Source organism: Rhincodon typus, chromosome 12 (assembly GCF_021869965.1).
Source record: "Rhincodon typus isolate 14 chromosome 12, sRhiTyp1.1, whole genome shotgun sequence".
In the NCBI taxonomy this organism is placed as follows: Eukaryota; Metazoa; Chordata; class Chondrichthyes; order Orectolobiformes; family Rhincodontidae; genus Rhincodon; species Rhincodon typus.
In genome coordinates, this window is record NC_063343.1 from 11,839,681 (window position 1) to 11,855,526 (window position 15,846).

Here is a 15,846-nt window from a genome sequence, read left to right on the forward strand (position 1 = left end):
ACCAACCTCATCCCGCCCCCTTGACCTGTCCGTCCTCCCTGGACTGACCTATCCCCTTCCTAACTCCCTACCTACACTCACCTTTACTGGCTCCATCCCCGCCTCTTCGACCTGTTTGTTTCCTCTCCACCTATCCTCTCCTCTATCCCTCTTCTATCCGCCTCCCACTCTCTCCCTATTTATTTCAAAACCCCCTTCCCCTCCCCCTTTTCTGATGAAGGGTCTAGGCCCGAAACGTCAGCCTCTCTGCTCCTATGATGCTGCTTGGCCTGCTGTGTTCATCCAGCCCTGCACCTTGTTGTCACTGAACATATTGTTATTGGTCATATAGTTGCAGTAACTCTCTAGAAGCAGAAAACAAGTACCAACATGGACAAAGCTACCAATAATTGGCCGAGTGGTTGTATTCTATCAATTTTCTTGTGTTGCTTCTTCTTTCCTGTTAAAATATTCTGACTTACTGATTTGTCTTGCCAATTTAAAACCTTTTAATCTCCTTCCTGTTGATTGCCAAGTCCTGTTGCCATTGGAGACAAAAATCAGCAGTTGCATTTCCTCTTACACAATGTGACTCACTACAAATGATTCTTTCCACACTAATAAGTATGATCCAATTATGGATCAGTGGCTTTTCGCACTGCACCCTTTGAGCTGCTTGTAGCCACATTCAGTTCGACTTAGTTGATCAGACGAACCCTAGGATGTTTCAGTGCAGTTTCCTGTTTCAATTGCTGAACTTGGGGCAACCTTAATTGGTGCAGGATACAGTCGCAAAGTGATAAGATGAAAGATAGTTCTGACAATTGATCGTGGAGTTTGAATATATTTTATAATTATACAGTGATATAGCAGGAGTATTTATGAAAAATAATTTTCTGAATCCATTCTCGCAGTGGAGAGCCTGCCTCATTAGGAATTCAATTGGAAAATTACGTGCAGCACATGCACATGTTTCTGCAATATAGTCTTTGTAGGTGAAGCTCCCAAAGAGTGTGCAAAGTCAGGAGATTTTCCCACAGATGTTAGTTCTTTCAGTTCTTTCCGGTTCTTACAGTTTGGGATTTAGATATATTCCCTAAATAACCAGTATTTACCCAACTAATATGTTCCAGATTCCCCCACAGGCTTTGGAGAATGAGGCCTGAGTTTTAGGCTTTGCCAGGACCAGGTAGAAAGGCAAGCTAAAAATAGCACCACTGGTCACCTTGTCAGTTTCTGGGTTCCATCCCATACCTGGGCCATTTTCACAGAGGCCAGCAGGGCTATCCACTTTTCATGACAGGTATCCAATGCAGCTCACCAAGAGCCACTTAAGATTACTAAAGAGAACAAGTTGGCATTTTCCAGTCAGCCTCTTGGCTCCCGTAGGTTGCAGGGTCCAGATTAGATTTTTGGAGAAATCCTCCCAGCAAAGGATATGGTTGCCGACACTGAAGGCCAGCCTAGAGGACCTTCCTGCCTACCTGAGTGCAAGAAGCACCCATAGAGGGGTTTTATATAGTATTTTGAAAATTGGGGAAAAGGGCACCTCAATTTGAAGCTCTCTCTCATACTTACCTTCCATAACATCCTGCTGCTGTATCAAGTTGGATAACTTTGGAATAGGCCTCCAACTCAAAAGCCTGCCCACTGTCCGTGTTTAGCCTCTGTCCTTTCTGGGTAAAACCACAATAAGTGAACTGAATGCTGAATTCAGAAGGCCTTGGAAAACCCTTTCTTGTATCTGTAAATGAGGCTGAATCACTGGAACCTTCTGTCAGTGAGGATGGTTTAGACCATCTTAACAAATAAAGAGGGCTGACCTGCTGTCATGAGTGAACATATAAGATCCCACAGTGCCATCTGAAGGAGAGTTGGGGAGTTCCAGTGAATGTCCTGGTCAACATTTTATCTTCATAAAAACAATAGAACCAAAGAACTGCGGATGCTGGAAATCAGAAATAAAAATGGGAATTGCTGGAAAAACTCAGCAGGCCTGGCAGCATCTGTGAAGACAAAGCAGAGTTAATGTTTCGGGTCCAGTGACCTTTCTTCAGATCTTGCTGCACCCAAAACATTAACTCTGCTTTCTCTCCACAGGTACTTCATCTTTACGCATCATGGAAACCAGTTTTCTGCTCATTTATGAAATTTTGCTTGTGGGATCTGACTTTGTGCAAATGGATGTTTAAGTAACTACATTACAAAAGTGACTACTCTTGCAAAGCTTATATTTGGCTTAGAGCACTTTAGGTCATCCACAGCACAAAAAAGACACTAAATAAACAAAAGCATGATCTTTCTTTACCATTTCTCTTCCACCTAATGAAACAAGGCCATGCCACAAGCACAGATTTTAAATGTCATCAGGTTGCAAGGTGCTGTTGGGATCACAAGTCAGACTGGATGTAATCGTGGAGGTGTTACTACATCGCCTTGTCCCCCCAACTGCCCCACACCTATACTCCTACTATTGATTGGCTAGCTCGCTTATGCCACGCTTTCCTGCCTTGCCACATTAATCAGAAAGCAAAAGCAGACCCATCATTCTCTGGTTGGGACTCTTCACTCTCTGGTTGGATGACACTTGACAAACAGTCAAAAGGTCTTCACTTTTATTTGTTCATAGGCTGGGCCAGCATTTATTGCCCATCCCTAATTGCCATTGAGAAGATAGTGTTGAGGTGTTTTCTTGAAACACTGCAGCCATGTGTAGGTATATCCACGGTGTTGTTAAGAAGGGAGTCCAGGATTTTGACCTAACAACATTGAAGGAATGGCTTGGTGGGAAACTTGCAAGTGATAGTATTCCCAGTAACTCCTGTCCCTTTCCTTCTGGATGGTAGTAGATTTGGAAGATGCTGTTTCTGAAACCATGGTGAAGTAATATACCATGTAACTGGTACACTCTGCCTGCTATTGTGTTGGTGGTGGAGGGAGTGGATGTTTGTCGACATTGTGCCAATCAAGTTGGATGTTTTATCCTGAATGGTGTCAAAATTGTTGAGAGTTGTTGGAACTGCACTCACCCAAGCATGGAAGTATTCCATCACATTCCTGACTTGTGCCTTGGCTTTAAGGAGTCAGGAGGCAAGTTACTCACTCCAGGATTTCTAGCTTCTGACCTGCTGTTGTAGCCACTGTATTTACATGGTTATAGTAGTAGATTTCACGACAGTAATGTCATTGCGTGTCAAGGGGCGATGGTTAAATTCTTTCTTACTGGAGATAGTCATTGCCTGGCATTTGTGTGGTATAAATGTTATTTGCCACTTATCTTTTTACATTTGAACATGGACTGTTTTAGTATCTATGGAGGCATGAATGGTGCTGAACATTGTGCAATTATCAGTGAACATCGCAATTTCTGACCTTACAATGGAGGGAAGGTCATTGATGAAGCAGCTGAAGATAGTTAGGCATAGGACACAACCCTGAAGAACACCTGCAGAGATGCCCTAGGGGTGGGATGATTGACCTCCAACAGCCACAACCATTTTCCTTTGTGCCAGGTTTGTTTCCAACTAATGGAGAGTGTTCCCCAATTCCCATTAACTCCAGTTTTGCTAGAGCACCTCAATGCCACACTAAGTCAAATGTGGCCTTGATGCTAAGGGCAGTCACTCTCACTTAACCATTTTTGTCCCTGTTTTTGAACTGAGGTTGTAATGAGGTCAAGAGCTTATCTTTTAAGAAAATATACACTGATTATGGAATTCCTGGATTTTTGTTTATTATTTACTGACATTTATTGCACATCCATAATTGCCAAGAGGGCAGTTAAGAATCAACCATATTGCTGTTGGACTGGAGTCATACATAGGCCATTACCAGGTAAGGTAAAGGTGGCAGATTTCCTTCCCTAAAAGATCATTAGTGAACCAGATTTTTTTAATGACAATCAACAATGGCTACATGGTCACCATTAGACTAACTTTTCATTCCAGATTTTTATTCAAATTTCATCCATGTCCACCAAATTAATTAATTAATTAGCCTTGGGTTCTGGATTACTAGCCCAGTCACATTACAGTTCCACCACCTCCTATCCTATAACAACACTGGGGTAACCCTAACTAAGAGTCAGTGGGCAGATTATTGCTACACAAGTGCTGCTTCCTAGCATTGTGCGTGAACCCTTCCTTCACATGACTGAAAATCTAGATTGATGGCGTGGTAATTGGCTGGGTTGACTTTGTTTTTTTATGTGTATAGGACATAGGTGGGCAATTTTCTTCATTGTTGGGTAGATACCAGTTTTGTAACTGTACTGAAGCAACTTGGCTAATGGAGTGAGAAGATCTGGAGCACAAGTCTTCAGTACTATTAATGGAACATAGTCAGGGCCCATAAGCTTTGCAGTATCCAGTGCATTCAGCCATTTCTTGATACAATGTGAAGTGAATTAACTTAAATTGGATGAAGATTGGCATTTATGAAATTGGGACCTCTGGAGAAGGCTGAGATGGATCATCCATTCAGCACTTCTGGCTGAAGATTGAGGCAAATTCTTCAGTCTCATCTTTTGCACTGACACGATGGGCTTTTCCATCATTGAAGATGGGATATTGTGGAGCCTCCTCCTCCAGGAAAATGTTTAATAATCCACCACCAGCGATGACTTTATGCAGAGCTTAGAAATGATCTGTAGACTGTAAGATTGCTTAGCTTTGTCTTTGCTTGCAGCTTGTGCAGTTTGGAATACAAGCAGCTGCATTTGCGGCTTCACCAGATGGGTACCTCATTTTTAAGTTTGTCCGTTCCTGCTCTTGACATGCCCTCCTGCATCTTCATTGAATTGATTTGATCCCCTGTCTTGATGATAATGACGGAGTGGGTATATGCCAGGCCATTATGTTGAAGAATGTGTTTGAATACAATTCGGCTGATGCTCATGGCCCACAGCACTTAATGGTTACCCAGTCTTGAGTTGGTAGATGTGTTTGAAGTCTATCCCATTTATCACAATGCCTCACAGCATAATGAAAGATATCCTCACTGTGAAAACAGAGCTTTGTCTCCATAAGATTGGACTCATTAGTCGAGGGACGGTGATACGTGGTAATCAACAGGAAGCTTCCTTGCCCATTTTAACCTGATCCCATCACACTTCATGGTTTCTGGAGTAAATTTGAGGACCCCCACGGCAACTCCCTCCTGACTGTATACACTGTGCCGCCACTTCTGCTTGATCTGTCCTGCCTGTGGGACAGACCATAACCAGGAATGGTAGCATCTGGGACATTTTCTGTGAGATATGATTCCATGAGTATGACCATATTATGTTCTTGCTTGACTAGGTTGTGAGAGGCTCTACTAATTTTGGCAGTAGTCCCCAGAGGATTTTGCAGGGTTGGCAGGACTGAATTTGCTCTTGTCGTATCCAGTGCCTACGTTGATGCCAGGTGATCTGTCTGGTTTCATTTGTTTTCTGAGGATTGTTAGCAGTTTGAAACAACTGAATGGCCTGCTGTGCAATTTCAGAGGGTAGTTAAGAGTTATTCATGACCCTCAATTTGGAGACAAACAGCAAACTTTTATCAGGCCACCACAAACTTTGAAGGAATTAATGGGCTGTCCAGTCATTGTAACAAGTGAAGAAGTAATGTAATTTTCAACCTGGCTCTGGACAGCTGGTGACAATTTCATATTGTCTTTCCTGCACAGCTCATCCAGGGAGGCAATAAACAAGTAAGAAAATTAGTTTGGTGCTTTGGTTTGAGTTCGCAGAACCGATTTAGGATAGTACACCTGCTTTCTCCCAACCTTCATGAATAAAAGTTTTCTTTTAAACAGGCATTATTTAAATCAGCCTTATTTGATGTCAAAGGACATCTTAATGGCTTCTTTTCACAAACTTAGATTGTTCATTTTCTTTTCCTTTAGCATGTCACTCAAATCACAGGCTAATAATGTTCTGTTCATCTTTGAAACCTGCTGCATGATCTTTCATGCCATCCACAAACTATAGACGGGCCTCACTTTAATGTCTCATGTAAAAGAAAGCACCTCTGATTGACCATCAATATTGAGCTGAAGTGCCAACGTGGATAAGATGTCCATCTGTGAATTTGGAATTAAACCCACAAACTTATGATTCAGCAGCAACAGTGTTACCACTGAGCTACATCTGATACTTACTCTACCAGTTTACTCCTGTCAGTTCTGTTGGACTGATCATTGATGTTAGACTAATGTTCTTTTGGTTCCTTGGGTCAGATTGATTCCCTTTTTAAAAGTAAACAGTTTTGCTACTTCCTCATGATCCTATGTAACTTCAGTAAAGACTCAAATTATAATTTTTTTCTAATACAACTATCCCACACATAATTAGCACACTTAATGTGTTCCCAAAAAAATTGTGCTAAATGAAGTCAAGCTGGACAAAAATAGCTTCCCCATAAAATAACATGTAATAAGAATGAGCTACATTCCTGGCTTGGTGTTTTATAATTACAAACCTATTCTTATGTATAAATTTAGTGCATTTAACATAGTTTATGTATTAATTAACAAAATGTAAGTGACAAGCAAGACTTAACAAACATGTAGAAAATGTGTACCAATTGATAATTAGTTAAATGTGTATGAATTCATGATAATTGATGATGTGCTGAGACACAGCAAATCATTTGCCTGATGACAGGGCACAAGGTTTTTGACCATAATAAGGGTATGGAGGTACAAGTTGGACTCCAAGAGACCTCATGGAGGTGTGATTTGTGACAGGGTCAGGGAATATTACGTCTCTGCTCAAAATCCTATCTGCAGCCATTTTGGTTAGGGGTCTGGATGATTGAAAATTTTGTCTACCCCGTAAAAGTCAAAAGGGAATTTTGTCTACCCCATAAATGCCTCTCCTCATAATCAAACCTATAGTCACCTGCTATTTGCTATCTCTCCCATGGCCTTCAATAAAATAAAGATGTAGAATGTGTTTCTGACTCACTGTCAACCCAATTAATACAACTGCATAAACTTTAGATCAATATGCACTGGACTGAATTGAATTCAAAGTTTGGCTACACAGCCAGTTCTAATTAGCAAGGAGATTTTCTGGCTGTCAGTCCAATTGACAACCAATTATCTTAATCTGCTGCACATGCCTTGCCTCACATCTTTTGGGGCAGAGTTCTACGATCCTCCACTAATAGGTTTGTAGGCAGAGTTGCTCAGGCCTGTAAAATTTTCCAGGTGATTTTCCTATCAGCTTCTAACTGTCCACAATTTTGTTGTTTAAGTAAAAACAAGTTTTTTAAAGCCTTAGACACAATATTTTGGTTTATAGGAGACATTCAGGTACTTGAGGAATTATAACAGGTCACCCTGCTTAGGCATCCCTGCCCAGGCCCACCTCCAACTCAATCCCACTCTATTTCTCTCTCTCCATCCCCCAATGTGCCCATGCAATTCCAGTCTTGTTATTACAAGAATACTTTGAGTTACTGGTGATGATGATGATACTGAAAAGACTTATAAAAATTATACTAGAATTGAGATGATATGATTATCAGGAGAAAATGAACAAGGTGGACTCTCTTTCTCAAGAAATGAGAAGGCTGAGGCGTTACCTAATGGAGATTTTAAGATTAAGTAGTTCATAGGGTAAACATAGAAAAGATGCTTCACTGGTGGGAAATTTAAAACCAACAGTCTTATGTTTAAGATACTGACTATCTTTGTTACACTGGAAGGAGTGAGAATCTTGAAAGACAAATTAGGAGGAAAATAATAAATGGTAGCACTAGTGGGGGTCAGGTGAAGAAATGGTGAGAGGAGGTTCATGAGGAACATGAATGCTGGCAGGGAATTGTTGGGCCAAATGGCCTGTTTCTGTGCTAAATGCAATCTGATGTACTTTCTTGCATTTCTGATAACTGCTTAAATAATACACAGTCTGTCTCATTCCCAATTTTGCCTTGATTACTATCTTAATCTGTCTTACATTCTATTAATTTATTTTAATTCAGAAAACATCTGTAGCTGTTGAATCATTAGTATAGTATAATTAGTTGCAATCTTGAAAAGCTTTAATGAGGGGCTGACCTGAGCCTATAAACCAATGAAAAACTGCTTATCAAAATTAATTCTACTTTGTTTTTTTTTTGTAGGGACATTAAACCTGACAACATTCTTCTTGATGATCGTGGTAAGTGGCAAATATTGCCTGAGGTAACAGTAAGTAAAACTTATAATGTAATGTAAGATGCACTTATGGCTTATTACAATGTATAAAGTAGTATGCAGTATCAGTGGATGATTTGAAGGAATTGTGTCTGGTTAGCTGATCCTGGATGAGCAGTTAGTGAAGCTAAAGCTGGCCTCAGTACCCCTGTACAGTAAAGGGCAATTTTATCAATGATTCCAACTATTCGACTGGACAGTGGATACAAGATCTATAAATATTTTTATAGTAGAGGCAGATAGGTTCTTCATTACCGAGGGGATGAAAAATGATCAGGATAAGTAGGAATCTAGAGTTGAGTCCATGATTTGATCACTCATGATCTTATTGAGTGGTCTATTCTTATCGCTTATTCATATAGATTTCTTTTGGAATGTGTACCTGCATGTGATTTCAAGGATTAAAATTGGAGGTGATCTCATAGACTGAGTGTTCAATTTCCTGACTTGCAGGTTAGTGCTGGTTCTGTGATTGGGATGTCCCACTGAGGAGCAGCACTGACTGGTAATTGTTAGACAAGAAATTGCAGAGCTGTAGTCTTGATTCTCCCTCATTCACTGAGATGGATAGAATATTAAGGTCTCTATAGGCTTGTGATTTACTGATTACACCTTTTCCTTTCCTTTTTTTTCATTGATTTATTTTGCCTCTCCAGTTGAAGGAAATTGCTCCATTGTAGGGGTTTTATGAGAAATCAGGTTTCACAATACCAACTGGGGTTCCTGCTGGGTCTGACACCAAACTATATTTACAGAGTCACAGTTTGATAGAGCTCAAAAAGAAATGATTTGGGTCATCTTGCCTGTATTGCTTCTTTGTGCTGTTTTCCATTTTGTTCCTTCTGGAGTTTACCCTTGCTGGGATGTCTGGTTTTTTTCAGTGGCAACACAGATTGGATGTTGGAGCCTGCCCAGATGGTGACCCCTCCCAGAAGTTTGTTCAGTTCCTTGTTATTTTGAATAGCAAGCAGTAGGTAACGGGGAATGAATTTGGGTCAGCATAGTGGCTCATTGGTTAGCATTGCTGCCTCACAGCGCCAGGGATCGGGTTCGATTCCAGCCTCGTTTGACTGTCTGTGTGGAGTTTGCACATTCTCCCCGTGTCTGTGTGGGTTTCCTCTGGGTTTCCTCCAGCAATCCAGAGATATACAGTTTAGGTGGATTGGTCATGCTAAATTGCCCATAGTATCCAGGAATGTGCAGGCTAGGTGGATTAGCCATGGGAAATACAGGATTAGAGAGATAGGGAAGGGAGCATAGGTCTGGGCGGGTTGCTGTTCGGAGGCTCAGTGCAGAATTGATGAGCCGAATGGCCTGCTTCCACGCTGTAGGGATTCCCTGATAATGTGTGTCGTCTTGTTGTCATTGGCTTTGTTGCTGGCCAGCTTCACGATCTCTATGGTTAAATACCAAGGACAATAGTCACATAAAGGGAGCACCAGCCCTGATATACTCAGCAAAGTGACCCTTGTGTAGCAGCTGATGGATGTGGTTAATGCGAGGTAGAGCGCATCTTAAAAAGGCAGGTCTTAACCTTAGCCTTAGTGCATCCTTTCCCTGCAGTTTTACCTGGATATTTTCCAATGTTTGCTTCAATCAATGTTGAAGGAGCTGTCCAGACTATCCCCATTTGCTTGCCTTTCCCTGTAGCTATGCAAATTCTTCTCCCTCCAGAATTAATCTGACTTCTTTTCGAAAATTATGATTAAATCATTTCCACTGGCTTTTCAGGAATGATGTTCCAGGTTTTTCAGGTAACCTCACTTGGAGTGATGTGACGAGTTGTGCCCAGCCTTGTCTTGGATTTGTTCTATTTAACGTGCAGAAATTGAACTGTACATTCATATTAGGGATTCTCCTGCAATCACTTCTCTATCTTCCCCCAAAGTTCTGGGATACTCCTGATCAGGTCTCGGGGAACTGATTGCTGGACTCCTTGCTGAGATATTTGTATCATTGATAACCATGGGTTAGGTGACGAAAGACTGGAGAGTGGGTAATGTGGTGCCATTATTTAAGAAAAGTAGTAAGGAAAAGCTAGGGAATTTTAGATCGGTAAGTTTGACGTCAGTGGTGGGTAAATTGTTGGGGATTCTGAGATACAGAATTTACACTTTTTTGGAAAGACAAGGACTGATTAGGGATAGTCAACATGGCTTGGGAAATCATGTCTCTCTAACTTGTTGAGCTTTTTGAAGAAGTCACAAAGAAGGTTGATGAAGGTAGAATGGTGCACGTTGTCAGTGGACTTCAACAAGGCATTTGACATGGTTAACTGGTTAACAAGGTTAGATCACATGGAATACAGGGAGAGCAAGCCATTTGGATACAAAATTGGCTTGAATGTAGGAGACAGAAGGTGGTGGTGGAGGGTTGTTTTTCGGTTAGAGGCCAGTGACCACTGGTGTGCAGCAAGGATTGGTGCTGGGACTACTGCTTTTTATTATTTATATAAATGATTTGGATGTGAATGTGGGAGGTATGGTTAGTAAGTTTGCAGATGACACCAAAATTGGTGATGTAGTGGACGGTGAAGAAGGTTATCTGAGTAAAACAGGACCTTGATAAGAGTGGATGGGCCGAGAAGTGGCAGGTGGCGTTTAATTTAGATAAATGTGAGGTGTTGCATTTTTGGAAAGGCAAATCAGGGCAGGACTTATACACCTTAATGGTAAGGTCCTGGAGAGTGTTGCTGAACAAAGTGATCTTGGGATGCAGGTTCATTGTTCCTTGAAAGTGAAATCGCACGTAGACCGGGTAGTGAAGAACATCTTTGGTATGCTTGCCTTTATTGATCAGTATATTGAGTATAGGAGTTGGGATGTCTTGTTACGGCTGTACAGGACAACGGTTAGGCTACTAGAGGGCATAGGTTTAATGTGAGGAAGTAAAGATATGAAAGGGACCAAAGGGACCAACGTTTTTGCAGAGGGTGGTGTGTGTTTTGAATGAGCTGCCAGAGGAAGTGGTGGAGGCTTACAACATTTAAAACGGATTTGGATGGGTACATGAAAGGGAAGGGTTTAGAGGGACATCGGCCAAATGCTGGCAAATGGGACTAGATTAATCTAGGATATTTGGTTGGCATGGATGAGTTGGACCAAAGGGTCTGCTTCTGTGCCATATGACTCTATACAGCTATGACAAGATCTTTTACCTTCAGTGCCCAATGCCTGTATTCACTACCTGGAAAAAGAAAAACTGTAAAGCATTCATACATTAGTTTGCCTTAAGATGGTGTGGTACTTTATACCTTGAGGAATATTGACCAAACGCTTGACACTATATCAAGATCGTAGCACTCCACAGAGTCTAAACATTGTTAATGCCATTAAAAAGTCATAAGTGACAACTTCACAACTAAGCATTTTTTTTATTGCAGGTAAACAATATAGGTAGCAAGTGCTAGCTGAATGGATGAAAGCGGTTAACTTTGAATTGACTTCATGTAGAATTGTTTTTCACAACAGATTCCAAATGCTTTGGACAACTGTTTGACTTGCTAAGTATTTTTGATTGGATTAACTTAATACAACATTAACGTACATGCCCATGGGGTTAAAAATTGCTGCAGAAATTTTGTTAATGTACAAGGAGATTCCATCTTTCAAATTCGTCACTTGGATGATTGCCTGGAGTTAGTGGTAAACAACTATCTTACTCATTAAATCAGTCACATAGCCTTTAATCCCTTATGTTCTCTCGTCTTTCTGCACTGCTGACCTGAGCTGTGTTACATCTGTCTCCCAAGAATGGATAGTGGTTTGAGAGAAAAGGTAGGATTAGATGGGAAGGAGGAACAATTTTGGACCAGCTTTATGGGGACCAGCATGGAATTATCTGATCAGTTGTGTAATTATTGACTGCTGAGACCCTAAGATCTGGAATTGGCCCCATTTCCACCTCTCTTGGTGTCTCTTCTCTTTTAAGATGCTCCTGAAAACCTGCCTCTTTGACTAGCTATTTGTCACCTCTCCTAATATCTCCTGATATGACAGTGTCAGATTTTATTTGAGGTTGCTCTTACAAAGTGCCTTTTAATTTCTTTTCTATTTTGAAGGTTCTCTTTATAAATACAAGTTATTTATTCTTGAAAGTTGATACCACATATCAAAGCTAATTCTATTCATCTACTTCTGCAAATGTAGTTAAGAAATTAGGAGGCTGGGGACCCTGCTGGTTTAGTAGCTTTATCCAGTGACTTTACTGATTCATCCAGACCCTGGTTCCCCACTCTCAGCTGGCAGGGTGTTGATGATGCTTCAACTGTCATTAGTCTCCAACACTGGAGAGGGGAGAAGGAGTCTAGGATTTCCTGCTCCTCTTGCCTTCTGCTGTACACCTTGAAGTTATGAATGGTTCTTGATGGGAGGCTCAGGATTGCGATATCCCCTCTTGGAGTCATTGTCAAGGCTATGGCTGTGTTTTGCTGAAATGTCCAAAGGCTAGGAGTGCTCATGGAATGGAATTGAATGACTCACTGGTCCAGAGTGAGGGAGCTTCAAGCTAACTTTAAAGTTAGGCCATCCAGAGATGATGTCAGGATCTTTCACTCAAAATCTGGAGCTCTTTCCTCAAAAGTGTGGAGACTGGGGGTGAATGAAAATTTCTAAACGGTGAGATTGAGGTTGATAAAACCTACAGAACAAATGCAGGTGTCTGGAGTTATGATGTGGATCAGCCACACAATTACATTGAATCGTTGAAGAGCCGAACCCTGTTCCCACTATTCTTAGACTCTAACATAAGAACACAAAGGCAATGAAATGATTGCTGGACTGGACTATTTGATCATTTGAGTCTGTTTTGCCATTCATTTGGCTTTTGGTTAGTCATCATCTTCAGTTTCAACATACTGCAACATCCCCTTATCCTGAATTTCCCTCATTTCTCAAAAATCTATTAACCTCTGAGTGCTCTCCATGAGCAGCGCACCTCGTACATCTTCTCCTATTCGTACAGGTCTGCCTCCATTTTCAATGGGGAAATATTCAGAGGCTTATGACCAGATAGAAGGCCAAGGGTTCAAGGGGATCAAGTGCCCTTGAAACTGAGTGCTAGGAACCTCAGTTTCTCAGATTCAACCTGAAAGCCAAAGGCGGCTGACAGAGGCTATTAGGAGAGAAGCAGTCAGGAGGGGTCACGGAGTTGATCCTTCCAAATCCCTTATTAACTGAATACCATCATTTGGAAGGTCATGATCCTCACCTGACCACCAATTGATCTGATGCTGTACAAACTCCTAGGCACTACTTTCTCTCAATATTTCTTTGCATCGGTGTTTATCATTTGTTCTAGAGCTGCCAGTGCTGATTTTATCACATCACTTCACTTCTTGTCCTAAATGTCCCACCATAGGTTCTCTGATCCCTTTACTATAGTCAATTAGGAAATAGACATGTGCGGGTCATTTATCTCTTCCCCTCCCTCCCACCAAACAGGTCGGGTGGGCTAGGGGCATGTGACTAGTTAAAACATTGAAAATTTCCAATTTCAAATTACAAGCCCCCTTGAATCCACCACATTGAGTTTTAAAGGATGGGAAATGGGCGACCAACCACTTTTAAAATCCATGGTCCCACTTTTAGAAAGTTTAAGGGGCTGTATATCTCCATTTTAGCAAGGTCTGTATGTTTATGGCTGACTTCCTGGTTACCTGAGCTTCAGATGAGCCCAGCATGTAAACAGAGATGAGAAGGGATGGGTCAAATAGCTTTTATTCCACTACTTGTGTATCAGGAGGTCTTGGGAGTATTTGCTTAGATTAAGCATATTTCCCTTGCAGCTATTCAACGCATGTTCTCCCTCTAAGTACCACCCATTACCATCTTCCTGAACTGCCTCCTAGTACAATCGCCAATCTCAAGATACCCCGTCATTCCCCGTCCCTCCCATTGTGATCATCAACTCATCAACTTCCCATCATCACATGATGCCACCAGTTTCTCAATGTGGTACCAAACCACATAAGGAGACATTCAAACCAGTGACTAAAAACATAGTCAAAGAGTAGATTTTAAGGAGCCCCTTTGAATGGAGGAAAGAAGCGGTGAAGTAAAAGGATACCAGATCTTGGAGTCAAGGCAACTGAATACGTAGCAATCGACAGTGATGTGATTTAAATCCGATGTGCAAGAGGCTTGAATTAGAGGAGTGACAGGGTTTCATGGGGTGGGGAGAATTTACAGAAAAAGGGAGGAATAAATGGAAGGAAGAGATAGGAAAACAAGAACAAATAATTTAAAACTGAAGCTATGTTTGAAGGCAATGTCATAAAATTACTACAACGCAGGGGAAGTCAATTGGAGCATTGTGCCTGCACTGGTTCTAGTATCTAGTGCAAATCTCCTGCCTTTTTCCCCATATTCCTGCACACCATTTCTATCCAGATCATCATTCAATGCTCGCTTGGATACTTCAATTGATCCTGTGTTCACCACATTGCCAGACAGTGTATTCCACGTCCTAACTGCTTACTGTATGACAACATTTTTTGTCATATTACCCTTGCTTCATCTGTATACCACTTTGAATCTATGTTCTCTTTTATTTTTTTCTTTTACAAGCAAGAACAGCTTCTCCCTAACTCTGCTTCCTATCTACTGTCTAGCCCATTCATGACTTTTGAAAACCTCTGACAAATCTCCTCTCAATCTTCTTATTTCCAAGTAGAACAGTCCCAAGTTCTTCAATCTATTCTCATAGCTTAAGTTTCTCTTTCCTGGAACCATTCTAATAAATCACTTCTGCATTCTCCAAAGAATTCACATCATTCCTATAATGTAGCACCAACAACTGAACACAGTACTCCAGGAGAAGTCTAACAAATGTCTTGTACAAGTTCAGCATCTCCTCCTTGATCTTCTATGTTATATCCCTGAGCTGTGAATACTATATACTTTAGTAACTGCACTTCCTACCAGTCGTGCCACCTTCAATAATATGTGCAATGTGCACCTAGGTCCCTCTACTCCTGCACCCCCTTTAGAATTACACCCCCAATTTTACATGTTTTTCAATGTTCTTTCCCACTAAAGTACTTCACCTCGTACTTTTCTGCAATGAATTCCATCAGCCACCTACTGTCCATGCCACAAACTATGTCCTCCTTGAGTTCTACACTGTCCTCATAGTTTAAAATTCTTCCAAATTTTGTGTCTTCTGCAAACTTTGAAGTGACCCTTCAAGATCCATGTCATTAATATACATGAGGGAAAGCAAAGGTTTCAGTACTTATTGTTGGGGAACCCTGCTACAAACCTTCATCCAGCCTGAAAATAACTATTGGCAATTATTCTGTTTCTTATCACTGAACCAATTTTGTATCTATGTTAATACTGTCTCTTTTCTACTATGACCTATAACTTTCCTCCCAAGTCTGTGTGGCATTGTATCAAACACCTTCTGGAAATCCAAATATACCATGTCCACAGTGTTACCTTTTCAAAAAAAAACCCCAGCAAGTTCATTAAACACAATTTCCCCTTTAGAAATCTGTGCTGATTCTTCCTAATCAACCCATGTTTTTCCATGTGACTACTAATTCTATTCCAAATAATTGTTTCTAGATGTTTCCCTAACACTGAAGTTAAACTAACTGGTCTGTAATTGCTAGGATTATCCATGCAGATTTTCTTAAACAATGCTTAAGCAATCCTGGAGTCTTACGTCACCTCCCCTGAG

General features: G+C 41.1%; 1 protein-coding gene across 1 annotated transcript in view; it reads left to right on the forward strand.

Moving 5' to 3' along the window:
• The window catches only part of LOC109912174 (serine/threonine-protein kinase 32B-like), an 860,354-nt gene that overhangs the window by 152,620 nt on the left and 691,888 nt on the right, over positions 1–15,846 (forward strand). The window contains exon 5 of the mRNA XM_048603938.1: positions 8,091–8,128. Within this exon, the coding sequence (XP_048459895.1) occupies positions 8,091–8,128 (38 nt within the window). The remainder of the gene's footprint in view (positions 1–8,090; positions 8,129–15,846) is intronic.